The 27241-nt window shown below is 40.5% G+C and overlaps 1 protein-coding gene and 1 long non-coding RNA gene across 5 annotated transcripts in view; one reads left to right on the forward strand and one right to left on the reverse strand.

The window, feature by feature from the left end:
- The window catches only part of EIF2B3 (eukaryotic translation initiation factor 2B subunit gamma), a 94386-nt gene that overhangs the window by 40935 nt on the left and 26210 nt on the right, over window positions 1–27241 (forward strand). For all 3 annotated transcript variants that reach the window (XM_082228877.1, XM_082228878.1, XM_082228879.1), the window contains exons 6-8: window positions 9062–9151; window positions 22545–22675; window positions 22965–23155. In XM_082228877.1, coding sequence (XP_082085003.1) covers window positions 9062–9151; window positions 22545–22675; window positions 22965–23155 — 412 coding nt within the window. The remainder of the gene's footprint in view (window positions 1–9061; window positions 9152–22544; window positions 22676–22964; window positions 23156–27241) is intronic.
- On the reverse strand, window positions 14446–27236 carry LOC309535656. 2 transcript variants are annotated; one of them, XR_014221334.1, is made up of 3 exons: window positions 27144–27236; window positions 17977–18152; window positions 14446–15181 (listed from the first exon to the last, which is right to left on the reverse strand). It is a non-coding gene; the product is annotated as an uncharacterized lncRNA (long non-coding RNA). The 2 variants fall into 2 exon arrangements; XR_014221335.1 differs by lacking the exon at window positions 27144–27236 and adding an exon at window positions 19848–19894.

The following is a 27241-nucleotide window of genomic DNA, read 5'->3' on the forward strand; positions in this document are numbered from 1 at the left end:
CAAGTATTTCCACACAATAATAACCCGGGTGTAGGAAAAAAGTATGTATGTATTTATGGAGAATGATTCAAGAAGAGAGCGAAGGAGGAAGGCAAAGACCACCTTGGAGCCTCCCCCAGCTGCTCTCCAAATTGTCATATGCAAAGGATTTGAGAAGTGGGAGGCAGGAAGATGAAAGAGGCAGGTAAGCAAAGAAAATACGTGTTCTAGCAGGACTGTACTGCTTCTATCCCCCCTCACTCCACCGCCCCCATAGGCAGTTCTACTATCAACTGCCCTTTGGGAATGTTCCCAGGAAAGAGAGAGAGAAAATCAGGCGAAGAGCTGGATTGGCCCTTCTGTTCCCTCCTCCCTGACCTATTGCCACCAATAATCCTGTGGGGAAGGTTGTGGTTAGTTGCTACATTAATAAAACCATGAGAATATTATTACTTGTAAGACATCTTGGAAGGATAGGCATACCAAAATATAGGGTATGAATAATTTAAATAAATGAATGTATCAATAAATAATTTAAATATATATGGTTTCCTCAAACTGTATATTTCACAAGGGGCTTAGATTCTAAAAATAGACACAATGGAAAGCAGAAGGGAAGGCAGATGTAAGCTGGAGAACTCTAGTCAATCACTTTAGTGACATGCACTTCAACTTGGTTGCAATAGTGTATTGAGACTATATACGAAATGTGTACAGCATGTGGATTGCAAATGCTCCTGAGAGAAATCTGGTGGGCATATGAAGGAGCTTGTTGGATCATGACCACTGTCTATATGTTTCAGCTATTATTGGCAAGTCATTACCTTTCATCTTTAGCTCCCCACGTGTACAATAGGATTATCTTGTGTCTTTTTCACGTTGACTCTGAGGATGAGCAGAAGGCAAGGGGATGCCGTCTGAAAACTGAGGAAAACCTTTTAAAAAACCAAGAAAAAGAAAGGGGGCAAAGTTTCAAACTGCTGTTCAAAAATAGGAATTGATTGTGGGGTGAAACACGCAGAACTAAATAAATTGTTGCAATAAAACTGAAATAAAAATGGTGCCAAATTTTGCTTGCCACTGAATACTAGCTGAAGTGTATAATGGATTGTGAGGATGGCCAAGCAAAGATGTCAAAACTGCTTATGTGCTTTAAAATACTACAGCAGTTATTGATATAATAATCCAGGGACTAACAGATTCCTTGCATTTCATCTGCTGTAAGCGTCACTTATTTTTAAAGTGTTAGAAGTTGAACATCACACTCATTGGATATGCTATGGTCAAATAAAGTGAACATTGTTGAATATCTTTGAGCTCCCTACTTGAAACTCTGAGTCTTGGCCAGATAGAACAGTAATAACATAATCTCAGGGTACTATAAATTCATCTAGAACCTAGGTGGGGAGGATGCCAATTTCTGTTTGCATTATTATTAAAACTATTTGTGCAGGAAAGGCTTTTCAGCAAGCCTGATTATTTTCAGAGGGGCCCCATTTTTCAATTCTTGCAGTAGAATGGGCTAGGGTTGTGGCTGGAACATTTCACCCGAAGGGCAGCCACCAGATAGAATATCTAAAAAGAACCCCTGAGAACAGGACCTCTTCAGACTCCCTTTTCTCCTGCAGCCTTTGGTTTTAAGAGTACTTGAAACATATTGTTCATCAGGTAGAGTACTGCTCTGTGCTTGGTCCATGCGTTAGTGTTTCAGTGAACACCTCTTTCCCAGGCCAAGCAGCTATTGAATTTTTTTTTAAGCTTTTCAGGAAGGAGAGTATGTGAGCACATATTTAACTGCACCAGACGCTATTGAAAGAATAATGGATTCTTTCCACATTCAGCTCCATTCTTCTCCTAATGGCCAGACTACTGGAGCACGGTTGTGTCAAAATTATTTCATTTCTGTGTTTCAGTCTTACTTTTGCTCACCCTCTCAGCCCCAAGTGTACTTAATGAGAATGCTGAAGGCCAGAATTTAAAATTCTGTGTTGGGCAAAGCCCTTTAACCTGTGGGTTTTTTCATTATTATTATTTTTGGGGGGTCCCCCTCACTATCTGTCTGCACGATAAGACAGAGCATTCCTTCATGTTCTATTCTTGTTTTCCTTCTCCGGCCTCTGCTTGATATACCTATTCTTTAATAATAGAGTGCTAGGATACAGCCATTGTGAAAAGTACATTGGTGTATGAAGATAATAGACATTTTGGAAGCTGAGTAGGATTCTTACAATTGCATGGCTCACGTTACTTAAAAAGAGGAAACTGAGAAGAAAAATGTAGGAAGTCGTGAGTGCTTACCATTGAAGATGGACTAAAGCCAGGGTGAGAACAGGCAACCTCCAGCTGTTGCTGAACTAAAACTCCCATCAGCCCCTGCCAGCATGGCCAGTGGTCAGAGATGATGTGATTTTGAATACAGGTTGGGGAAGGCTGCTGTAGGTAATGGGTGTGTATGTTTAGCATGGTTGATTTTCCAACACACTGCTTGAGTTTGCTGGGTCTAGAATAGTGTGTGTTCTGTGAAGTGACTCCTTTCTAGTATGGATAAAACTGAACAGTTGTGGAGAGCTGAATATTTTGGGTTCTTATCAGAATCCTGAAAACTGAATGACAACTTTAATTGTTTTCAGAAAAACAAGTGAGTTTAATAACCTGTGCTAAAGAAAAAATAACAAAGGCACAGTTTTAGAGGCACTGACTTAAGGATTTTTATATCTGGGCTTAATAATTCCACCAACTTTGGCTTGCTACCTACAACATTCATTTTTTTAAAAAAGGAATAAAAGTTTTTGTCAGCTACTGAGTGTCTGGAGTAAAAACGTAGAAGAAAGCCAGCAAAACCCCTCAAAGGAGAAGTTTTGCCTTGTAATCCTATTTCCTATGGCAGTTCCTTAACTTCAGTCATCACACATCTGAAAGAATTTTTATGACCATGTGAGACAGAGATGAAGGTAGTGAGAGAGTAGTCTAATCTTATGATGAAAGACACTCTCCTAAGGTACATGAATCACTTGCATTAGTGCAATTTGTGTGGATATTTTCTGCAAGGTGTCTGAATAAAAGCATCTTTCAGTAGAAAGAGTTTTGTGGATCCAATCTGAATACAATCCCAGTCCCTATGCTACAACACTTCTCATCAAAGAGTTACTCCTGGTGTTATTCAGAGGTGCCAAAAAGGATGACACAGGTGACTCTTGCATCCTGTTCCTTTGTTTTAGCATAATATTCAAAGTGGGGACTTCTCCTGTGGGGAGTATGCACAGAAGACTGTAGGAAGATATGGAGGTTTCTGCTTAGCCTAAGACAGTTAAATTGAAAGTAGGCCTGGGTGATATATTGATTTATTGTCCAAAACCGGTTTGAAGTTCACATCATGATAATTGTTTCATAATATTTGAGCTGGCAATACAGTGGTACCTCAGGTTACATACGCTTCAGGTTACACACGCTTCAGGTTACAGACTCCGCTAACCCAGAAATAGTGCTTCAGGTTAAGAACGTTGCTTCAGGATGAGAACAGAAATCGGGCTCCAGCGGCACAGCAGCAGCAGGAGGCCCCATTAGCTAAAGTGGTGCTTCAGGTTAAGAACAGTTTCAGGTTAAGTACGGACCTCCGGAACGAATTAAGTACTTAACCTGAGGTACCACTGTATATTGCGAATCACAATGTGTGTAAGGACTTGGTGATATCTAGTTTTCAACATCATGATAATTCACCAGCTGAACATTGCGATAATTCACCAGCTAAACACTGCAGTGTTATCAGCAGGTAAACATTGCAATCTACCACAATGTCTGAAATAAGGATGGAACTATACAGAGGCAAGCAGGACAACTTGTCCTGGCAACTTGCCTCTGTATAGTTCCATCCAACTTGCATTTTCAGCTTGCGTTTTGGCTTGCCTGCTGATCAAAGTGATCATGAGGTGATTGATAATATCATAATTTATCCGTTTTGGACCCTAAGTAGTAGCAGTTGCCAGGACATTTTCCTGTTCACCTCTGCGTGGTTCCTTCTTTGTTTCAGATATTGTGACATAGCAATATATCACAATGTTTAGCTGGTGATATATCACAATATTGAAAACCAGTTGTCACCCTAATTGGAAGTGTGGGGAAAGTATCCTCTTTTCAGTGCTTTTGCATATTTTCTGAATTGGTCCAGAGAGAGATGGCTGTAGAACAGATCTGTTAGCTCCTCCTCGAAACCCATTCAACCCAGTCTATGTTATCTCTCTTGGTGGAAAGCCCTACTGCTGTCTTTTTTTCAGTGGTGAAGGGACTTTGGTGATGAAATTAAAACCCAAGATTTGGCTTAGCAGGTCATGTGAACCAGCTCATACTTCACGTTTGAGCTGTGCTATGATTCTGTGACTACCTTACCCCATATAACTGACTCTACTATCCTATTCATATGTTCTACTTCTACATCTCCACAAGATGCAAGAGGGGAGTGTGAGATAACATGTACAAATTTCTACCACCAGCACCCAGTCTCCCTCCATGAATTGGAGGGATAACTCCTGGGGCAGGGAACCTTCTCTACTTATGCATGATATAGAACCCATATTTTCTGTGGTTCTAAGTCTTGCAAGGAGCCTACTTAAGCAGAGAAGTTTTCCTGCTACAGAAGTTCCCTCTCCAGCTCATTGAGAGCAATGGGGGCAGAACTAGCATGGTCATCCTTGCTCTCCCCTCTTGCATGTTGATTAATGCTTGCCCTGTTTATCCATCGCCACCTCTTTAAGATGTCATTGACACTGATGTCTCAGTTCATTTCAGATATTTCTATTGTGCTAATGCCACTGAATATAACACTGCTGCTGCTTCAGGACTCCACGCTGAATTCTCCATTGTAGAATATTCTACAAATATTCCATGAAGCAGTTACTACACTATTCCATTTTTACTGTGTAAAAACATAATTCTAGAGGCTTAGCTCTAGCATCCTGTGTTTGTCAAGGCAGTACACCCAAAATATTCAAATTTATTCATAACTGGTTTATTAACCTCAAGTATGTTCCATGCTAATGTTACCATAATTAGTGCAATGTGTATATAGTCTCTTCTTGAATTATTCCTGCAAGTTCTAAATGTTCATTATAAAACTGGGAAGATGTTAGTGAGAAGCAGCACCAACACAAACTAACTGTTTGTGCTTGATGTATGCCTATCCAGCTTTTTGTTCCATTGTATTTGACCACATGGCAGTTTTTAATAGATTCCTAAATTCTCTCTACATTTCTAAAACACCATATTCAAAAATGTCTTTTTGAATAGCTACTAGACCATTGTTGTGCATGCTTTGTATCTGCTGTTTTTTTCCAGGAAGCCTTAATTTTATTCCATAAAGAACAGGACCAAATTAGATAAACTTGATGGCAGATTCATATGTTGGTGTTCTTGGACTTTCATCCCTTGCACCACTTTCGTCGTCCACTGCTCAGTAGTCTGTCCATAGCTCAAGTCTCTGTTAAGGGGAAAGCCTCTTAAAAACAGTGCTTTTTTCTAGGGGGACGCATACCCCTAAACATTTTGTGAATCTTCGTACTTTTGTCCATTTACTGTAATTATTTTTCCCGATTTGAACTATAAAATGGTGATTTTCTTGAGTCAAAATGAGAGTACCCTAAACTTTTTTTTAGAAAAAAGCACTGCTTAAAACAGAAGCAAAGTCATTGAAAATCAATCTTCTACCTCCATCTGCTTTGAATCCATTAGTCAGAACATGGGTTTTCATTCTTTATTGAAATGATTCTCCCCCCTCCATTTTATAAGCAGTTAGGTCCTGCCCCTTGTCTTGTCTTCCAATAGAAGATTGCCATTGTGTTTTTTTATGGACTTCTCTATTGTCTATGACTCTATGTCATCCCCAGAATTCTTTTGCAGCTTTTCTTAATGCCCTACCTTGTACAGCTTCCAGCTATTTTCCAGCACTAAGGATATCTCTCCCACTATCCCTCAGTGAAATTAACAGAAATGGTTTTAGTCTTTAAAACACACACTTGCACCTTAAGACTAAAGCCCCCTCTGTCCCCCTCACCATCCCTAAAATTATAAAAGGCAAAGGTGCTACTTTTGTCTCATGCCTCTATGCAAGGAAGAATTTAGTGCTCTCTTGAGAGGCTGTCTCAGACAGAGATATGTGACGATACTGAATGTTAATTAAATTTAGGGCCCTTGTTGCTTTGAAAGTTGAGTTTCCATATTTTATGGGAATCTAATCTTTATCAGTCAGTTTTGTAGGTGCTCTAGTTTCACTGTGTTGGGTCAGAGGAGGGAAACTGATAATTTAGGGAGTATGGTAATTAAGAGGCCTGAATATTATTCTATTAATATTTATTTTTTCTATTCTGATGTGTTTAGTTCTAGATTTAGCCTCAAAACTCTGAGGATCCATACTTGTTTGAACTCCATAGGGCAATATTCTTTTAATCCTGCCTAGATTTGTTTTAACACGGAAGGTTGTCGTATTTGCCAGGAATAGAATTGCAGTGCTTCAGGGTTTGTACTTCCATAAATTCTTTCATGACTTTAATTTGTATTTGATTGTTGGCAGGGTTGCAAGATTTGTATGATCTGATTGACTGACTGGGTAATTTTTTTTAATTAAATATAGTTTGAACTCCCTTAAAACATGCTGCATTTGCTTATAAAGGAGTTTGAAATGAGTTTTGAAGTATCTTCCCCGCACTTGGTCATCTTTAAGTAGTTGAGCAAGCAGTTAACATTTATGACTCCATTTTAATAAATGTGTTGGAGGTCTTTAACGCAAACAAAATGTGCTATTCAGGCTAATTAAATCAATACTACCATGTAGGAACTTGCAGTTTCTGGAATTGCTCTCTTAAAGCTCAGATATAAACAAAAACCTCGTTATTTTTGTGGTGTACTACTCTGAATGAGGGAGGTGTTTCCTGCTTTATACTGTTAGTGGAATGCATATGGGATTTTTTTGTTGTTGAAATGTGACCTGCAGCTGCATTGGATTTGAGCAGAGCTGTGTGGGGTGGCAACATATGAGAATTCCAAATTCTCCAGCACATTGTCTCCAGTTTACAAGAGAAAAGAAGAAGTTTTATTTCCAACAATTTCTTCAGTTTCTGTACTTGCCACACTTGGCTGAAACGTTTAATTCAACCAACAAATTAAATAGGAAGGATACTACAGGTATTGACCCAGAAATCAATTATACATTATCCCAAATTCTCTGAGCAGAAGCTAATAAAAAGCCAATATTTTGGCTACAGTCCAAAGTTCCTTGTGTACTCAGTGAAGTCTCCTATCCCATGTCAAAGCAACATACAGGGTGCAATCTGCCATTTAAGTGAATGAGTAACCTTGCTTCTGGGAACTTTCAGTAAGTATAAAAGTTACACTAACAGCACATGTCTACTCAAAAGCAGGTCCCACCCTGTTCAGTGCGATTTACTCAGAGGTAAATTTGTGTAAGTTTGTACTCTAAAGGTGCAATCCTTTGTACACTTACCTGGAACTATGGATTGTATCCTACAAAATCATTACATGAGCAGGATGGCTTCTGTTTGTGCATTGGAACTACCCCGCCCTTTCCTGCCTTGTGTGCCCCCTGCACTTCCTAAAATCTCGTCTGGAGGTTTCCCCGAACTTTTGGAGCCGATTGGGTTGGGTGTAGCAAGGCAGGTGGAAGGGCGAAGAAAGTTATTCTTCTAACTTTATTGGATCTACCCTAAACCTCACTGAAAATTGAACACAGAAGTGGGACTTTTGAGTAGACCTACATAGGACCAGTGCTTTTTTTCTGGAGGGACGCAGGGGGACGCATACCCCTAAACATTTGGTGAATCTTTGTACTTTTGTCCATTTACTGTATTTCTTTTTCCTGATTTGAACTATAAAATGGTGATTTTCTTGAGTCAAAATGAGAGTACCCCTAAACATTTTTTTTAGAAATAGGACTGTGCTATAAATAATAGAATCCTATCCCATGGATGTAAGTAGCAGAATTGCTGAGAGAGCAAAACTGGAACTATCATCTTGCCTCATTCAAGATGCACCAATTGTATATTCTGCTTTGACCCTCATGGTTAGATTCTGACCCTGATTATGCTGCTTCATTGGGTAAGCCTGGTTTCAAAAGTCAGTGCCAAACTGTATGATTCTAGTTTCTTTACAGTACATGTTTCCTTTTATGTGCAGAAGACAGGACTGAACAAGAAACACTATGTAGTATTTTACTTTTGCTTTGATTGAGTTATCTGTGTTAAAAACATTTGCAGGTCAAGCAGAATTTAAAGTGATGATGCAGGTCATTAGCAAAAAACAAACAAAAAAATACCTAGGTTTCATGTTTCTCCTCTGCATGTCATGATCCTCTTGTCCATGTTGTGTGCACAGCTCAAGACCACCATACACACTGCCCAGACTTGTGCCCCCAGGAGGTCACTTTGGCGCTGCTAATGCAATGGTTTGACTTCACTTCCAGAGGTGCACTCCCATTGTCTCTCAAGACAGATGGATGCCACCAACACCAACATTTGTAATACCGTCTCTTAAGAAGAAACAAACCCTGATTTAAAATGTATTCATGTGGGGGGAATCCCATATAGTATATGAGAAAATTATTGTTTCTATAGAAATAACTAGCAAAGTGATGTTGGTATACCTAACTTGAAATCTTACTACAGTTCATATTAACTTGGTTTCTGCATTTAATAAAAAATAAAGAAAATATATGCAAAACACTCGTGAAGAATACCCATTGTATTAGAGGTACAGCAACAACCACCACCACCACCACCTTATCAAATAGTCTTGTGGCATCTTCAAAGACTATTGGATTAATTGTGGCCTAAGCTTTTGCAGGCTGGAGCCTACAGCACTTATGGAATAAGGGCAATGGATGAACAGGTGTATGTTTGTATGACACAGTCTAGTCATGGAAGCCATCAACATTCACCTCCCTACTAATTCCGCAGCAAGGGTTTGGGAACACAGATGTCTCTTGTAAAGTTTTACCATGTAGTGATTTTAAAGTGGAGCTCTTAAAATGGCTGTGGAATGCAGAGCCGAATAACTTCACTCTCTTTCATTCCCTTTCCAGGCATTCTAAAATGCACATTAGGACAGGACTGATGGATGCTCATCTGTACTGCTTGAAGAAATGTGTGGTAGATTTCCTTGTAGAGAACAGGTAAGGAAAGAGGTCTTCTAGAGTCTAAATCACATGTGCATTTTTAAGTGTTTAAATAATCACATTAGAAATTACGTGGAATGCATAAGGTGGGATTTTCTGTTCAGAGATTCTTCCACTGTTGGAAGAGGGTGGGTGGGCAGAGAGAAGATACTTTTATGATTCTCAACCAAATTTAATTGCTGTGATTGGGTTTGAATGCTTCCTAAATTCCTCTTCTCTTAAAAAACAAACAAAAACACAACAAACCCATGAGCTTTCCCGTTCTAGCAGCTGCAGTATTTTCTACCCAACCTCTGCTCCTTAGGTTAATCTCTTCCACCTCCTATGCCAACCCTGTAGTGACAATGTCAGATACAAATGCCCCTTTATGCCACACAATCTCCAAATCTGCTTTGGAGGGGGTCGCTCAGAACAGTTTTAGGAAGCACATTGGAGGAGGAAAGGGAGAGAATGATTTGCTTAGTGATGTGTTGAATACAACCCTGTCTGTATATCACCCCTGCACACTATTAGTGGAAACACTTGTGGTGAGACACTGTGTTCAGCAATCTTGCTTTTAGCCCTCACCTGATGAAAAATCAGCTGGGCTCTGCTGAACGAGAGAAGCCAGAAGCTTCCTCCCAGAAACAGAGCTACAAAGGTGGAGGGATGATTCCAGCCCCAAAGATGGGAGGAAGGTTGCAATTTGCTTTAGCTTGCTCGATGCCACAAAGAGCTAAAACAAGCCTTTGCCCTCCCCATTGGCTCATTTTTGTGCCTGTGCCTCAGGTGGATGGAACTCCAGCTGCATGGCAGGTGCAGAGAAGGCCTGCAGGAGTCCACAGCCCCTTTCCATTTCTGAACTGCAGGAGAACCACAGAGGTGCCTCTGTCCTTGACCTTCTGCTGTGTTTCAGAGATGCAGCTGGTGTCAGAGCTGCTTCTTGGTGATGGCTATGTTCTTTTAACCATTAACTTTTTAACTGAGTTTTCCTGAAACATTGGTACAGATTGCACAGTTGCAGACACAGCTGCAAGGCATTGTACTGAATCACTATAAAGACGACATCAACAACAAGAAATGACATTGATCATATTGACAAAAAGTTCACTGGCCACCTAGTCTGTCCAAAATTAGTTGACCACTGGCGCCATGTGTGATATGGGAAGGCTCATTGTTTTTAACTAAGAAGTTACCACAGGACTTCTGCTAGCTGAACATATCAAATGAGAGGGAAGTTTGTTCAGCATAAATGCTTGACAGTTAACTGTATCTGACAAGACCAAAGCAAGCTGTTTAGACACTTAAATTAAATCCAAACCCTCAAATGTGTATTTTTTTTATGACTGATAACGTCCCACCCAAAAGCAGTAGCAATAGAAGATGGGATATACCACACTGAACCAATAATCATTCTGGTTTCTTAGAGAAACCTAATACGTGCCTGCTTTCTCTTAATTCACATCTATTGGGGCTTCCTTGTTAACAAAATTAACATATTTCCATTCCTTTTGTGTGTATCTTCTGTGTGTATATTGTTTTGTGCATCTGCAAATCCCACCCCATCCTGGATAACCTTGCACATCTTTGATACATCCTGTATTCTTTAACTTGTGGTGTTTCTTCTATGAAACTGAGACCACCCACAGAGAGGAAGCAAAACAACCATTTATGGAAGAGAGCAATCCTGGCTAGAACAGTCTTTGTAGGAAAAAGTCGGCGCATTTGCCTTAAAATCAGGAGCAGCCCATAGTTGAGCCCATGGACCCTCGCTTTTATTACCACTTGCCGTAGTCACTACCGTAAATGAGATAGGTTGTGTACTTCAGTGTCTCTCATCACCTCGAAAGCCAAATGTCTGGATTTAGGAAACTTCAGGATTGCAACTCTATTTTTTACTTTTAAAAAAGCTGGTGTGAGTGGGATAGAGTGAAAATCAGTAAAAATTGCTGCTACGTGATACAGCAGAGATAATAGTTTACTAAACCTTAACTTGTTCATGAAAAAGCCAGCCAAGGAAGAGAGGTCAGCTTCAAAAATACATCTACATGCAGGGTGTTCCCTTCAGTACAATGCACTTGAATGGTAAAAGGACAGGGGCAGTACTGTATTCAACTACCCACATCTCATCAGTGCAACGATTTCCTCTTACACAACAGGACTTTTCCTCCCGCTGTGCATACCCTGCACTCTCCACAAATCTGCTCCAAATTGTTGCAAGAACCCCTAAAACAGGTTTGGGGGGTGCTGGGGGCTGTGGAGAGAGAGGGGGGAGAGAATATTCTGTTGTGCCTTTGTGCTTTTGAATATTCTACAGCCATTTGTGAGAAAGGCAGACTTTGCATTCTGTAGTGACCTCCAGATTAGGCTGCTGTAATATGCTCTATGTGGAACTATTTGGAAGCTTCAGTTTTTGCAGAATACTGCATGTAGAGTGCTGACAGAAGCTCAGCACTCTGATTTTATCATGTGGGTTCTATGTGATTTTCTGGGCTCAATTCAAGGTGCTGGTCTTAAACGTAGCTTTGAATTCGTATGCTTTGGAAACTGTCTTATTCAAAATGTTCCTCCCTGAACATACTGAGTGTCACATGGGGCTTTGATTCAGATCCCTCAGCCTTGGGAGGTGAAGCTGGTGTTAGCTATGAGTAGGGCCTTTTCTGTTGTGCCACCTACCCTATAGAGTCCCTTGCTCTGTGCAAGTTCTATTGGGAACCCTTACTCCATTGATTAGTACGATAAGCTCAAACGTGGCTTTAAAAAATGCATTTGGTTAATGTTTTAAGTTTTGCTGGGTCAGTTTTGCTTACTTTTGTGCTTCTGGGATTTATTTGTTCTTAATGTATTAATCTGAATGCTTATGGGGGTACTTTTAGGGATTATTTTAATTTTGTCCTTAATACTGTTCATAAGTCCCATTGAATCTCTTTGGTGAAAGAGGCAAGATAGAAAATTATGAAATGAATAAATTTCTGGTTCTAGTCCTCGTGACTCCCAGCAGAACAGGACCAGGGGGGCTGGATATCATCTATAGCAGGTAGTTCCACACCTTCCTATATCACCAGATCAAGCAGTTGCCATTTATCTAGATTCAACCTGCGTTGGTTGGTTTTCATTCATTGTTACAGTTAACCACTTCCACCACCTGCCTCCAGGGAGCTCAGAGTGCTGTAAGGTAAGGTAGACCATTAGATAGTGACTGGCTCAAGGTCCGAGCCCATTATACCATGCTAGCACTCATCTACTCCACAGCTAGGGTAGACAATTATTTAGCAAAATGAACCTTTGAGCCTGATTCGGGGGGGGGGGGGCATGCATTGACTAAACAAGAAGGAGAGCAAAATAGAATCAGGCACCTATCACAAAACTTCCTCTTGAGTAACCTACCTTCCTATATATATTCTTAAATAAACCAAACTAGAATTTAAAACGGATGAATTAGTTTTGTCTTATTTTGTCAAATTTTTAATTTTTTTGTCCTTAGTGAGATTCAACAGCTATGCATGGAGCAGTTCGCTGAGTAACGTGGTTACTGTGCTCTGCTGAAAAGCTCGTTACATTCCAGCTGAAGCTCTTGGCTGGCTTGTATTCAGACTAGCTAAATTGTCACCTTTAGTGCCTCTGAAAAACAGGAATTTAAAAAACAACTATAAATGGTTGAAAAACCCTGCATTTTGATAAACCACTTCCTCTGAAGTTCCCCTTCCTCTTCCTTCAGCCAGCCTTCCAGACCTGCCTTTCTCTGGAAAAGTGTTCCAGAAAAGATCGCTTCTCCAACCTCAACTACAGTTTGAAATTCTTCCCGCGAGGGAAAAGTTGAAATGTGTCCTGTACCTCCTATGAAGAATACTGAGATTACCAGGGGGTGGGAAGCTCTGCTTCAGTTGATGAGGGTATATTTTGTCCATACGCTTCTGCTTGATTTGCTTTGTGGTATGTTGTACACAGAGGCCCCCGCAGGTTTACATTAAGATGCTGCCCAGACTAAACCAGCCCATAGCTTTGCTTTCCCTTCTCAATGCCTTTTTATCATTCACACTGTCACCTGTGTTTCCTGGCAAGGCCTACAGACTGTGAGGGAGGTCTGGCAGAGCCAAACTCCTGGCTTAATGCATGCTTTCTCTCTCTCTTTCTCTCTCTTCTCGCATGCCGAAAAGATGGCTGCAAAACAGAGCTTGCTCTGTGGACACCTAATAGAGAACACGTCAGCCGTATGGCTGGAATGTATTTTTTTGCCCTGTAAAAATCAGGTTGTATAATGAATACTTTCCTTGTGATTAAAATGCATAAAGAAACAAATTTGTTCAGAAGAAACTGAGCAAATTGCAATATTTCTAGTAATCAAAATGCAAACAAAATGTATGTCCTAATTATTTATAATGTCGAATATGAAGTTTTGTCTGTTAAGTAAATGTGCAATTAAGGATATGTGGTTGTTGTTTTTCCTTCCTACTTATGAGGACACCACTGCTTCACACTTGCCTACATTTTAAACAGTCCCATTTATTCTATCTCAATAACTCTTAAATCTGAAGATTTACAGAGTTGGGGGTGGTCCTGCAGTAGGGGAGGACAGAGTACCTGAAAGGGAATGAAACTTTGAGAGCACTGAAGTCACCACCGGAAGCTTTTTCTCTGCTCAGCGCTACTTAGATTTCTTTGGTGCCTATGTTTCCTAGCTGGTCTCAGTTGTATTTGCAGCTTTCAGATGTGTACACTGTCAGATTTTAACAGTCTTTGTAACTGTCATTTCAGAGTGTTGTAGGTATATTGAGTATTTTGAATCATAGAACTGTATGCGAATCCTTTGATTTTTTGATATATTAAAATATGAGCAACCCCATCCAGAAGAGGCTGGTGGTCCCAGACCTGGGAACTACCTGCAAACAACACCTCCATCTTACCTGGATTTAGCTTCAGTTTTTTGGTCCACGTGCTGCTTATTACTGCCTCTAAGCACAGCTTCAATATCTGGACTTCATCTCCTGACACTGATGGAACAGAGAGAGAACTGGATGTCATCAACATAGTGATGGCACCTCACCCCAGATCCTCTAATGACTCCATCATATAGCTGTTAAATAGCTTGGGCAACAAGATCAAATCCTGTTGGGCAACCACAGAAGAACTTTCATGGAACCAAACAGAAGTCATCCAGTGTTATGCTCTAGAATTGCTTTCAGAGATAAGAGCAGAACCACCATGAAACAGTGCTCCCAACTTCCAAATTCTGCAAGTGGTCTAGGAGGATACCATGGTCAGTGGTATCAAAAGCTGCTGTCACCCTGTCTCTCTCCCGACAACGGTCAACCAGAGCAACTGAGTCAGTTTCAGGCCCCAAACCAGTCTGAAGCCAGTTTGGCTCCAAATAATGTTTTATCCAAGCATTCCTGGGGCTGTACCACCTTCTTGAGTACCTTTGGACATTTTTGCATACATTGGGGTATATTAAGAAGCACCTTAGTTTGATTTAAGTGAGATTATTGTTTAGTTTTTTGAATTTGTTACCAGAAACAATGAATAGTTGGGAACGGGAGTCTGGAATAACTAACTCCAAGATATGGTACATCTCTGAACATGGCTTTATAGTCCCACTTAAGGTCTGTACCTGTTCTGTGTTATAAAATTCAATGGCGTAGAACTGTCAGACTGTATGGAGACCCTGAAGTCATCAAACTGATCTGTGTCCTTGGACTTAAACTCTCATCATTAGTAATATAACGGGTACACAACAGTAGATGAACGTATCATTTTGTAACCACAGCCATGTGACACTTTCAGTGGCAATATAAGCACTGCATGAGGGAAATAATAGATTTTATCCAGTGCTTCTACAGTAGACATATACTGTGGAATTGCCATGCTTTCTTCACTGTTTTTATGAAACACCCTCATGGCACCACCATCCATCATTGTCATCCTGTATTTTCTTTGAGGTTCTTCCATCTATTCTCAGACTGCAGGGCGACTTTTTTTTCAGTAGAATGGAAAAGTAGTGCAATCTCCACACTTGTGGATGCCATTTTTTTCCAGGAGATCAAACAGGAGCTGTGAGCATGGAAAGACGTGAGGCAAAATGATGTACACGCAGTCCAGGCCAAAAATTGTATGCCTGTTTATTTTCCCTACTGTTGCATATAACACACATCTGCTAGCACTGCATTCTTAGCATGTCTCTGAAATTCCTAAGTTTTAAAGACGGGACTCAGTAAAGAAAGTTAAAAAAAGAAGAAGCTAATAATGGCTTCTTCCATTGTGCTCACTAAAGCCATATTGTGGGAAATCAACCCAAACCCTGTCTTTTAAGGAGTGCTGAGTCTGAAGCAGGTGGTATTAACTGGGGGCTGCATTAACTCTTTTCAAATCTCTTCTCCCTTTCCTTGAAGAGACATGTTTGGTGTGTATATATGGTAGGGGCTGTTTGCCCGCCTCCTGCATTGACATTTTAATTTGGTCCATGATATAAATATCATTTCCCTAATCCCCCTGTTCTTGGCATTGTTTTGTCTTTTTTCTTCAAAGTGAGTTGACTTTTTTTTCTCTTTAAAGCAGTGGGGATTGAGGGGGGGAGGGGAATTGTGACTGGTTGCTCTAGTTTGGAGAAATAGAGAGCTAGGGGGAAACCTCCAAGTAACTGTTGTTTCATTATTTGTATTCACATGGAAATTTTTAATCTCCATCAAAGGATCAGGAGAAAATAATGTTGAGATCCAACAAGAGTGCGCCTGGTTTACATGGCATTTTTAAACGTTATTTGGCTTTATCCCTTAAAACGATGAGAACCATGAACTATGTACCAACAGGGTTCATAATTAACTTTTCTCTTTCTTCTATCCTCTTTACTTTTTTGTCCCTCCCTCCCTTCCTCTGCCCCCACTTACATCTTTCTTATTTTTTTGAATCTGCAAAACTCATCAGGACTGAATTGGCGGGATTAATACTTAACTGACAAGCATCTGTCGGTTAGAAACCCATACTGCTATAGGTGTAACACTGGTCTATTCCTATTAAGATCAATGTGAATTTCCTGGTCATAATAGAGGTAGGAAACCTAGCCAAATCTCTACTTAAATTCTAGCCAGATATTACCAGATGGTGGTGTAAAAGACAGACCAGAGCAATATCAAGTCACAGCTCTCTAGAAGTGTCAGGTGAACTTCGCATAGGAGGTGCAGCTGGCTTGAGAGGCGAAGGCAAAGCAGTGGCAGATATTAATAGTAGAAAGATACTAAAAAGTGGGAGGGAGGCAACAGAGGAACTGAGCCAAGAACCAAAGAGCTCTTTTCAAAAGCTCCAGGGAAGTAACTTTATAATTGTTTAGGCTTAATCCCTCAGTATGTTAAGAAACCCTACCTACAGTCTCAACAAACCTTCAAATGAAGCAATCAGTCAGGGAGACCCTGAAATTAAAGGAACAATTCTGCTCTGTTGCTTTGGTCTTTGTAACTACTATTATACCTGAGAAAATAAGTGATGGTGTTGCTCTTCTTAATGAGGAGGGCAACACTCGCACCCTGGAAGCAGTGCTAAAGAAAGGATAGCAGATTTCACAGGTGGGGGCTGGCAACAATAAAAGATTTCACACTTCATCACAGATCGGTATTAAAAAAACACACGAGGCGCTATTAAAATGCTAATACTCATTAATACTGTTTTATGGTGTTTAACTTTAAACATAGAAAATAAAAATGAATGACAGCCAGTGAAATGGGAGTGACACTCGTAGTAAAAACATCGCAAGCAAGCAAGAAACAGTACAAGGAAGTATAAGCAATAGCTGTGTCCATCCCTGCCGGGGGTCAGGCCAAAGAGCACCATTTTGAGGACTAGGAGGCAGAGGAGACCATCCAAGAATTATCTGTATGACATGATTTTGGAGTAGCTGGTTTTGTTGCTTTTTGGCATGACAGTGGGCCAGTTTTTGTTACTAACAGCATTGTCAAATATTTTTCAGGATTTAGGGTGTGTTTCGCTAAACGCCAGTTCTTGGGATCCTGTTCTGCAGAGGCGGGAATCTTGCTCTGCATGAAGGACATTTTATAAATATATTGTAAGCTGTAGGCCTGTGGCTAATTTTACATATTTTATTTGGATAATGGAAATTTCATCCCTTCCATGAAAACATTCATGAAGCTTCCTGTGCGATGAAGTGTAGATGTTCATTTGGTGGACATGTGTGCATTACCCTTGTCCTAAAAATATTAGCCCTCAAAATAAAAAGCCAACCCCAGAATTGTTTTAGATTTGTCTTAGAAATCAACAGATTTTGCATGCAGTTTGTTTTTCTTACTCAGTTAACCTTTTGCATGAGACTTTGTCCGTGGCAATAAGGCCAAACCCCACATTTTTCAAATGAGATTTTTATGCTGCTAGGGAGTCCTGTTTCAGCCATCAGTGTGTAAGTGGCCTGCCTCTGTTCTGCTTCACTATATTCCTCCTCCTGCAGAGTTCTGCAGGCTTCAGCTGCCATGACTGCAAGTTTTCACCAACTTGTGGCTGAATTATTTTCTGTATGTGGATCAGACAGTACAATTCAATCCAATCACTTGGAGGCCTTTGGGGGAAGCTATAGGATTCAGGATAAGAGGGAAAATATCTGGGTTTTATCAGTTTGCCTGTTCTTATGCCCCATCTGCAGAGAGTGATGAGAGTTGTTAGAGGACTGCTATTCCCTTCAAAGAGCTACAGTTATCAGAGCTCACAGCATCTTCAACTAACTACAGTTTCCAAGATGCTTGAAGGGGAGCCATGACTGTTTTAAGTCGTATGATGCTGCTTTAAATGTATAGTGCAGATGGCACCTATGTTATAATCTGAGCAGGCAGCTGCTGCTTCTGTCTTACCTGAAGAATCAAGATGGGCTACTTTGGCTCTTCCCATCTTCCTTCTGATTGGCCTCTGTTAGTGTTAATCCTCCTGCCTTTTCCTTCCTTCTTGCTCCAGCTCCATATTAATTTGCCACATTGGCTGGCAGACTTCCATGTAAGATTCTCACGCCGTCACTAGTGTTGGCAAAAGCCTTAAAGAAAATTCCAAAGGCTTTATTGCTCGCTGCCTTTCTGCTAATAAAACAATACCTTCCAAAAGCATTAGACCCTGGGACAATCCACAATAAACCCTGCTTAAGCAGCACCGAATGACCAGCATTCACATGTGATTATTTTTCCCCCTACAAAATGTGTGGTAATAAGGAAGCAGGTTGATAGTGCCAAGCTAGAGATCATGCTGTTTATCACATACACCCCTATTTTTATTTTTTAAAGGGCAATATAATGCTAGGTAGAAGCATCCTAAGACAAGCTTTGCCATCTTCCCATTTCCATCTCTTTAATGCCCTGCTGGGCAACATTGCATCAGACAATGTTGGCCTCTGCCAAACGCAGCAATTTTATATGTAATGGATCCCATAAATGCTCTGGTCAGCCTCTGAGAGAAACACAGGACTGTCAGTTTTGGACTCAGCATAAAACCCAAGCAGGAAATCATTGCTGAATGGCACAGCTGTGTGTAAACATTTTAAGCTAGTAAACTGCCCATCTGCATACCCACATGCATGGCAGAAGGCAAGGCAGTGGGGGAGGAACTATGGTGCACTCAGGTTGTAAACAGCAGGGAGAGATGCTGTGATTCAAGAATGAAGAGTTATTCATTAGTTCTTGATTATACCCCCTTTAAGCTCTGTCATTATTTTAGACATTAAGGACAGATTGCAAAATACAATGCACAGAGGAGGCTAAAATTATGACAAAATAATATAATTATGTTTAGATACTTCAGATTGCTCCACAAGCAGTGCCTAAAAATTTATAGGGTACAATTATGAAACTTTGGTTGAAAACCTCAGTGGTACCAATGCCAGGAAAATGCTGGGTTTAATCTTTACAGTAGGTCTGGGGATGAAAGCTGAAATATCCCATGGAAGTCAGAGATGGAAAAAATCAACTCTGGCTTCAAACCTAATCCAACTCCTCTATGTCTCAAGGCCATTTTGCATATTACTTTTCAAACATCATCTCTGAGTAGGAAAAAATGTGTGTCCTGTAATATATGATGGGTGGCTTGTACACATCAGGAAGCAAATACCACCATGGCTTCCTGATGTATGAACCTGAGATGTTCACATCCCTCTCATTTCACTTCATATATTACACTATACACATTTTCCAACACTACAAACAATTTCCATGTTTGAGAAAGTGTCATACATATGGTACTATGAGAAGACCAAACTACCACAGGATTGTTCTTAGTGCATATGCTGCATCTTTTAAGAATCCATTCAACATGTGAAATAACTCACTCTCCATGATTTATTTCTATGATCTTCATCTTTGCTATGTGCCAACCTAGAAGCAATGCCTTTTTTCCTCCCTGAGGAAAGAACCATGTGTGGTCCAAGAGCTTGCAATTTTAAACAAGCAGAGTTAGCCTCTTATCCTCATTTCGTGAGGCAAATAAGTCAGCACTGCTGGAACATACAAGGAGACAGCAAATCAGTCCCAGGTGTCCTAGTTACAAACATAGAGGAGAAAGCTATAGTGCCACAAAAATTGTTTTAATCCTTTCACCACTAAATTGTTTGTCTGAAACCATGATAAGATTATAAAAAGGAACACCTGCTGAGTGAAAGCTGCTTGGTACCAACAATATTTTCAGAACATAACTATTTAGATTCTAATTTTACCCAGGTTTTTGCTTTGTTTTTTAAACTGACATGGCTAATGCTTTTATGTTGTGAATGTGGAGTGGGACAGGGCTTGTAGTGCCTGTGCCTATCAGAGCATCTCTGGAACTTTCTAAAGCAGGAGTGGCTAATCTGTAGTCCTCCAGATATTACTGGACTGCAGCTCCCATCATCCCTAACCCTTTGGTCATGCTGGCTGGGGCTGAGGACACTTGCAGCCTAGGAACAACTGGACAGAACAACAGTTTAGCCAGGCCTTTCATGCATTTGTCGCAAGGGGCAAAGTGGTGCCTTCCTCAGTTCTTTTCTGATCATTGCAACATAACAGAGAACTTTATCTGAGAGTCCTCTCTGAGCTCAGTGATTTTACTCATTTTTCTTCCATTTTCTTAGTATTTTCAGTTAATTGGCTTAGACTCCATTTGTATTTTGCAAAAATCATTTTATTTTACCACCCATCCTGTGACACAGTAGGTAATGTTTAAAAAGTACCTCATGTGTGGAAGCAGGCAAGGTTATTGCTTGATATGTCTAGTTGGGGAGCACAAGACTGAGCACTGTTGCTAAGGAAATTATCATTTTAGAGTTTATGTTTTTGGTAAAGGCCTCCTCTCCCTACTGAATTGGTGAGGGGACTTTCCAGGGAAGCAGTATAAACAGTCTCTGTTCTGGCACCTTCCAACTCTGCTTCTGACCCCACTGTCCAATTGGCTTCTGATGACTAAGACCTCTTGCCTAAGACTGAACATGCCACCAAGAAGACTTCCAAGCACTCAGAGGAGACAAAGCTCTTTGCCCCTTCAGATCCACGTACTTGATTTTTATTTGCATTAAATTGAGCTTCTTGTGCATAGCTTAGAATATCATTGTAGTTATAAAATGTTAAAATAAATAAATAGATTTCTGATGGACAGAAGCATCAAATCGGCTATGATTAAGGACGAAACAGTCAAATCGGCTATGATTAAGTGGGCACAGGATGTTGGGCACAATATCATGTCAGCAGACTGGGAATGGTTATGGAACACTGGTATTAAATTTACGGCATGTAATGCCTTAAAGGAAAATATTATGAAAATGGTTTACAGGTGGTACATGACTCCAGTCAAGCTGGCAAAAATTTATCATTTGCCCGATAATAAATGTTGGAAATGTAGAGAGACTGAAGGCACCTTCTACCACATCTGGTGGACGTGCCCGAAGATTAAGGCTTTCTGGGAAATGATCTATAATGAAATGAAAAAGGTACTTAAATGTACTTTTCCTAAGAAGCCAGAGGCCTTTCTCTTTGGCATTGTCGGCCAATTGGTGTTAAAAAGGGATAGAACTTTTTTTATGTATGCTACAACAGCAGCAAGAATACTCATCGCGAAGTATTGGAAGACACAAGATCTACCCACTCTGGAAGAATGGCAGATGAAAGTGATGGACTATATGACATTGGCTGAGATGACAGGCAGAATCCGTGACCAACGAAAGGAGACGGTGGAAGAAGAATGGAGAAAATTTAAAAGCTATCTTAAGGACTATTATAAACTTAATGAATGTTAAAGTGTTGTGGTTTTTAGAAACAAAGGGATACAGTGATATAAGGTCAGAATATAGAGAGGACTAAGATGACAGAGGTTGGAAGTAATAATTGGGAGTTGCTAAAAATTATGGACATCGGGATGCAGAAAGGGGGGGGTAAGGGGAAGTCCAAGAAAAGAGGTTTATGAAAATATGTTATGAAACTATACGTGTATGTTTGTCTCTTTAAGTGTTTGTTTGTTATTTAAAAATTTTGTAAAACCAATAAAAATTCTATAAAAAAAAAAAAAACAGAAGCAGCCACAGTAACACGTTGGCAAAGTCTCCCATGTCTGCTTTGGCTTCTCCTCCTACTCTAGCTACGGTATTGTAAGTACTTGGGTTTCAGTCCCAAGACCTGCTGATCTGATCCAGTTATTTACCATTCGTCCACTTGTGAGGCTACACAGAGACCTCAAAGAAGAAAAGCAACCTGCTTATCTTACCCCCCGTGTTCTTCAAGTTGTCATCTGTATAGTATAACACAAGAGGGGCCCTGCTGGACCAGAACAAAGGCCTGTCTAGTCCAGCATTCTGTTCTCACAGTGGCCACCCTCATGCCTATGGGAAGCCCACAAGCAGAACCTGAGGGCAAGAGAGCCCTCCCCACCTGCCATTTGCAGCAACTGGTATTCAGAGATCTATTGCCTCTGAGGTAGAACGTAGGTATTGTGACTAGTGGCCACTGGTAGCCTTCTCCTCTGTGAATTTGTCTAATCCTCTTTTAAAGCCATCCGTCCAAGTTATAGTTGGCCAAGTATACTGGGGTTAACACACTCTCTTTCCCTGCTCCCGCTGTGTCGTCTTTGTTGGTTGTTATAAGGAGGTTGTGTGGAACGTAATGAGCACTACAGTGTTCTTGTCCAAATCTAGTTCTCTATGTCTCAGGAGAAGGGACACAGGAGCACCAACTCACTGGCTTGTGTCATCTTTCTGTATTATATATAAAGTATCTAATATGTGCTCGGTGCTGTACAGAAGTCAAAACCAAAGTGCATGTCTACTTGCTCACAGTTTAAAGCTTCTGCAAATGCTCTGCTCGGGTTTCAAATCCAATGGCATAAATGCAAAGATAACAGTTCTAAATAAGCAACCTGTTTTTCTCGAAGTGTTTCCAGATTTAATATCTGTATATTGTTTTGTTTTGACTTCCCCTAGGTCATTTACATCAATTCGAAGTGAGCTGATTCCATACTTGGTTAGGAAGCAGTTTTCCTCTCCTGCACCATTGCAACAGGGACAAAACATCAAAGAGCACGACCAAAGGAAAAAGGACCAGAAACCACTAGGTTAGTTCAAAAAGGAGTATGTATGTATGTAGACAGCTTATATACTGCTTAATTATAGACAACCCCACCTGCTTTAGCTGAATTGCACAGATCATTTGATGGGGGGCTGAGTATCCTATACATGTGTGCATGCATGCGAGAGCCACATCCACTTTTGTGGATGGCATTTTGTACAGCACACAGAAACATGCATGTGAAGATGTGCTGTATGCTTTCCCAAGTAATGGTTTCAAAATATTATGTGATGTTCACTGAAATCTCCTTTTTATGGCTTTTGCATATTCTACAGACATCTATAGCTTCTTGAAGGAGGATAGCCTTTTTGAATTGGGCACAGACAACCTTTGTTGGAACAATCGGAGAGGAGATATGAAGGAAGCATTCCATGAAGGGAAAGTTCGTTGTTATGTTCACATAATGAAAGATGGGCTGTGCTACCGAGTAAACACTCTTGGGCTTTACATTGAAGCTAACAGACAGGTAAAACAAAAACAACCCACATCTGCATGCTTCTCTGTCTACTGGGACAATTTTGAGATGTTGCATGACTTGTGGAAGATGGAGGTGTGTACATGTTTGCAACAGTCCAATATAGACTGGTGTCCTGTGATCATAAATACACAAACTTCGGGAATTTATTTTTTACTGTGTTCTTTTGTCGGGCACCCTGTGCTTATCTGTTAGAAATCTAAACTGTATGGGTCAATTTATTTATTTATTTATTTATTTATTTATTTAGTAGATCACCCTTCATCTGTAGGTCTCAGGGTAGTTTGCAATATAATATTACAATATAAAAAACAAAATACGTAGTAAAATTTCCAATACTGTGTGTAGCTGTGGCAAAAATACTGCAGGAGTTTGTTGATGGGTAGAAGAAGAAAAGTAGAAGAGTTTGGATTTGATATCCCGCTTTATCACTACCCGAAGGAGTCTCAAAGCGGCTAACATTCTCCTTTCCCTTCCTCCCCCCACAACAAACACTCTGTGAGGTGAGTGAGGCTGAGAGACTTCAGAGGAGTGTGACTGGCCCAAGGTCACCCAGCAGCTGCATGTGGAGGAGCGGAGACGCGAACCCGGTTCCCCAGATTACGAGTCTACCGCTCTTAACCACTACACCACACTGGCTCTTAGAGGAAGGGTAAGGTGGGAAGTTTCTGCATCTTGGCTGCATCACTTAGAGGAAGGAGACTGAGTGGCCAAAGACTGCTCACACTTTTAAGGGATACCATTGCATTCTCCAGATTGCCACCATTTTGAGGGCATTTAGGTTTGTACAATCAAAATAGATTAAAATGCTCTGGTACAACAAATCCACTTAAAAAAAAACACACAGAGAGAGTTCTTGCAGTTAGGAAAGTGACAGGGAAATGCATCCTAAAGTGTGGGATATGGGTGTATTGGTAGGAAGACCACCCTGAATTCTCATTGCCATGTAATATCCCTGCAAACAAAACTGTACAAATGCTCAATAAAAAGCAGGTATAGTATTACAGCTATGTAAATTTTGTAGAAAGAAATCAGGATAAATGCTTAATAAACAGGTCATCTGGAGGAGCCCCAGGCATTGGACAGTAAGCTGTTCTGCCATTTGAGATGAATGGGACCTGTGCTGTGGCATAGCCGGGATGGCAGCCATTTTATGGCAGGGGCAAGAGAGAGAGCGCACTGCTGCTACCATTGCTAATTTTGAGCAGTATGGCTAAGGGGGCCACTACTTGCTGTCAGCCTGTGTAAGAAGCCACAAAGTTGAATTCATCCAGAAACTGTGTGGGTTGCCTCTAACCCTTCCCCCACCCTGCCTTTAAGATATCTAAACAGTTGAAGCATTTGGGGTCAGGACTGAAAATGTGTTTGCACCTGGGTGGTAATCCCAACTAATGTGCAAATCTTCACAGGGGTCTCGATGGTCAGAGAAGAGTTTCCTTGAATGTTTAACTTTCCAGGATGGTAACATTATTAAGGAAACTATGCCGAGGGAAAACATCACAGCAAAAGTCAATGAGGAGTCCTTAAAAGGGAGTGTTGTTTCTAACATTCTGATTTTGTTTTTTCATTTTTTGGTTCGAGGTGCTCCTTTTTAAAAAAATCTGTATTTGTTCGATCTGCACACACATCCCACCCCACTTTTTCTGCTTTAATTTGTGGAGTTGCATTCAGAATTCATTCACTCATTTGTTTGTGAGCATATTTAGTCCATGGTACAATAAAAATTATGCCAAAGTCAGAATTTTTTTCAGAAAGCAGAGTATTTACCTGCAGCATTATTCTCTTAAGCCTGCTTTGCACATTACTGCTTTCTTCGCACCCTTTGTGTGCATGTTGCATAGTTAGGTTTGGAGTGGCTACATGTATACCTGTTCCATCACATGGAGGGAGAGAAGATTAGCTTCTGCTTCACCATACATAAGCCACACCATTAAGGAGATGCATGTGCAGATGTGCACACAGTATATTCTTTTTTATCAGTAACTTGCGAAACAGCTGTTAATGCTTCAGCAGCAGAAACAGAACAGCAGTTTACCTCCCTGCCCTTGCACTCAGGAAATGTTTTACTTGTTTTCAGTTGACCTCTTAAGTTTGCCGCTGCCTTTGTGTGGGCAGGTGGCAGCAGGAGGGAGTAGCTCCGAGAACAGGAAGTAGGTTTCTTCAGAAAAACGAAAAGCTAAGCTAAACCTCCTCTTGACCCTGACACTCCCTGCAAGTACTGCTCTATCTTTCATATCTCCTTTTTCTATGTATAGCCGCTCTCTCTGGCCACTTTTTTTGCTACTATATGGGCTCTGATATTTTAACTGAGGATTGTGCCTTGAGTATGCACATTATCTGTGTATCTTACTCGCTCCTCTGAAGACGTGACTATTGTGGAACAGAACATTTTCCTATTCTTTCATGCATTTACTGAAGCACCTGGAATTTACTACAGTCAGCATTAGTTTGACCTGGTAGAGATCATGCCCTTCTATCTACCCTTATGTCTTAAATCTTATTCTTACTACATACCTCCCCTATACCAGAAGCCTTCAAACATACCTTGAGAACTCATATATTCCAGATGGCCTGTCTTTAACAGTCTTTGCCACTGATTCTTACTACTTCTTTTTTTACAATGCTGTATTCTTACAATTTTTTAGTCTTCCAGTGTATCTTAAAGTATCCCATCTCATTGTTTCCCGCCTTGTGAGATTTTCCCCCGAAAGGTAGCCTATAAGTACTTTAAATAATAAATACATAATAAATATATTCTGGCTCCTCTCTCCTCATCTCTTAAGTCTTCAAGGTGGCTAAATATGTCCAGCGTTATGCACAAGGTCTCTAGCCCTTACACAGGCAAAACAGGTCTTCAACATGGAACAAAAAGTGATCTAACAACTGCCTGATCCTGAACCAGCCCAAAATTGTAACTGGGGAGGAGGGGACTTTGTCTCTTCTTCATGCCTGGTCCTTGCCTCCTACTAGCAGCAAGTGAGTTTTTCTACTCGACTTCTGAGGTGTAAATCTAGGTAGCAGAACTAGCATAGGAAAAAAATTCTCCTGGGTTGTTTGGAATGTTTCAGTTCTTAGGTGCATAGCTGATATTTGCCTCTTAGATAATTATTTTCATTTTCTCATGCAGGCAACAGGCAGGAATGGTGTCCTTTTAGTTGACGATTTTTGCATTATTTAACTGGGGTACACATTTTAAAGCTTCACAAAGCTCTTGCACCTTTTCTCCTACAGATGGGCAGGAAAGCAGCTTGTGATTGGAACAGTTTTGAGCAAGGAAATGTCTGGAAGGGAAAGAGTTCGGCAGCCCCTCTCCCTTTGCTCTCTGTATGGTCCTTTGCTACATCTTCTTTCATATATCAGGGGAAAGTGGGTACAAAATTAGTGAAGATGGTATACAAAAAATTGCAAAACAGTAGGTGAAAGTGCTTGCAAAAATGTGTATATTGGTCAAAACTGCATACAGTTAGGAGAGATTAAAATTAAAATGGTGAATAAATTTTGAGGATTGACAAAAAAGATGCAGAGAACTGACTTTCAGATTGGAAAAATGAGAAACTGAGAGAACCAAAATTGATGGTGCCCCAATATTTCCCCAACACATCCATCCCTAGCTCTAGGTCATAGCTCTCTAGTCACACAGCATATTGCTTCTAATAATATTGATTGCTTTTTATTAACTAGGACTAGTAGTATTTTTCTTTCTCATCATGAACACCTCCCTTGTTCTCTTAAAATAGCAATGTCACCCACCTGAGAATTCCAGCTGAAAAAAAGGCCCAAGGCGCCCAAAAGATTGTCTCACCACAGATATACCTAGACAATCACTTCAGTCTGCAGGAGCACTCCTTCAGATACTATCGCATCAGGAGATTCATTCCATATGATGTACATATCAGATTATTAACGTGGTGGCAGCTACACTTTGGAACTCCCTCCTGATATATATCAGATAAATGCTATTTTTGCTGTCTCTTTGTACCTATTGAGGACCGTTCTGTTCCAACAAGCCCTTTGGGTGTAGATTTTTCTCCCAGTTCTGCAATGGATTGTAACTTGTGACTTTGGATATCATCTTTC

Source organism: Podarcis vaucheri, assembly GCF_965113315.1.
Source record: "Podarcis vaucheri genome assembly, chromosome: 6".
NCBI classification, from domain to species: Eukaryota; Metazoa; Chordata; class Lepidosauria; order Squamata; family Lacertidae; genus Podarcis; species Podarcis vaucheri.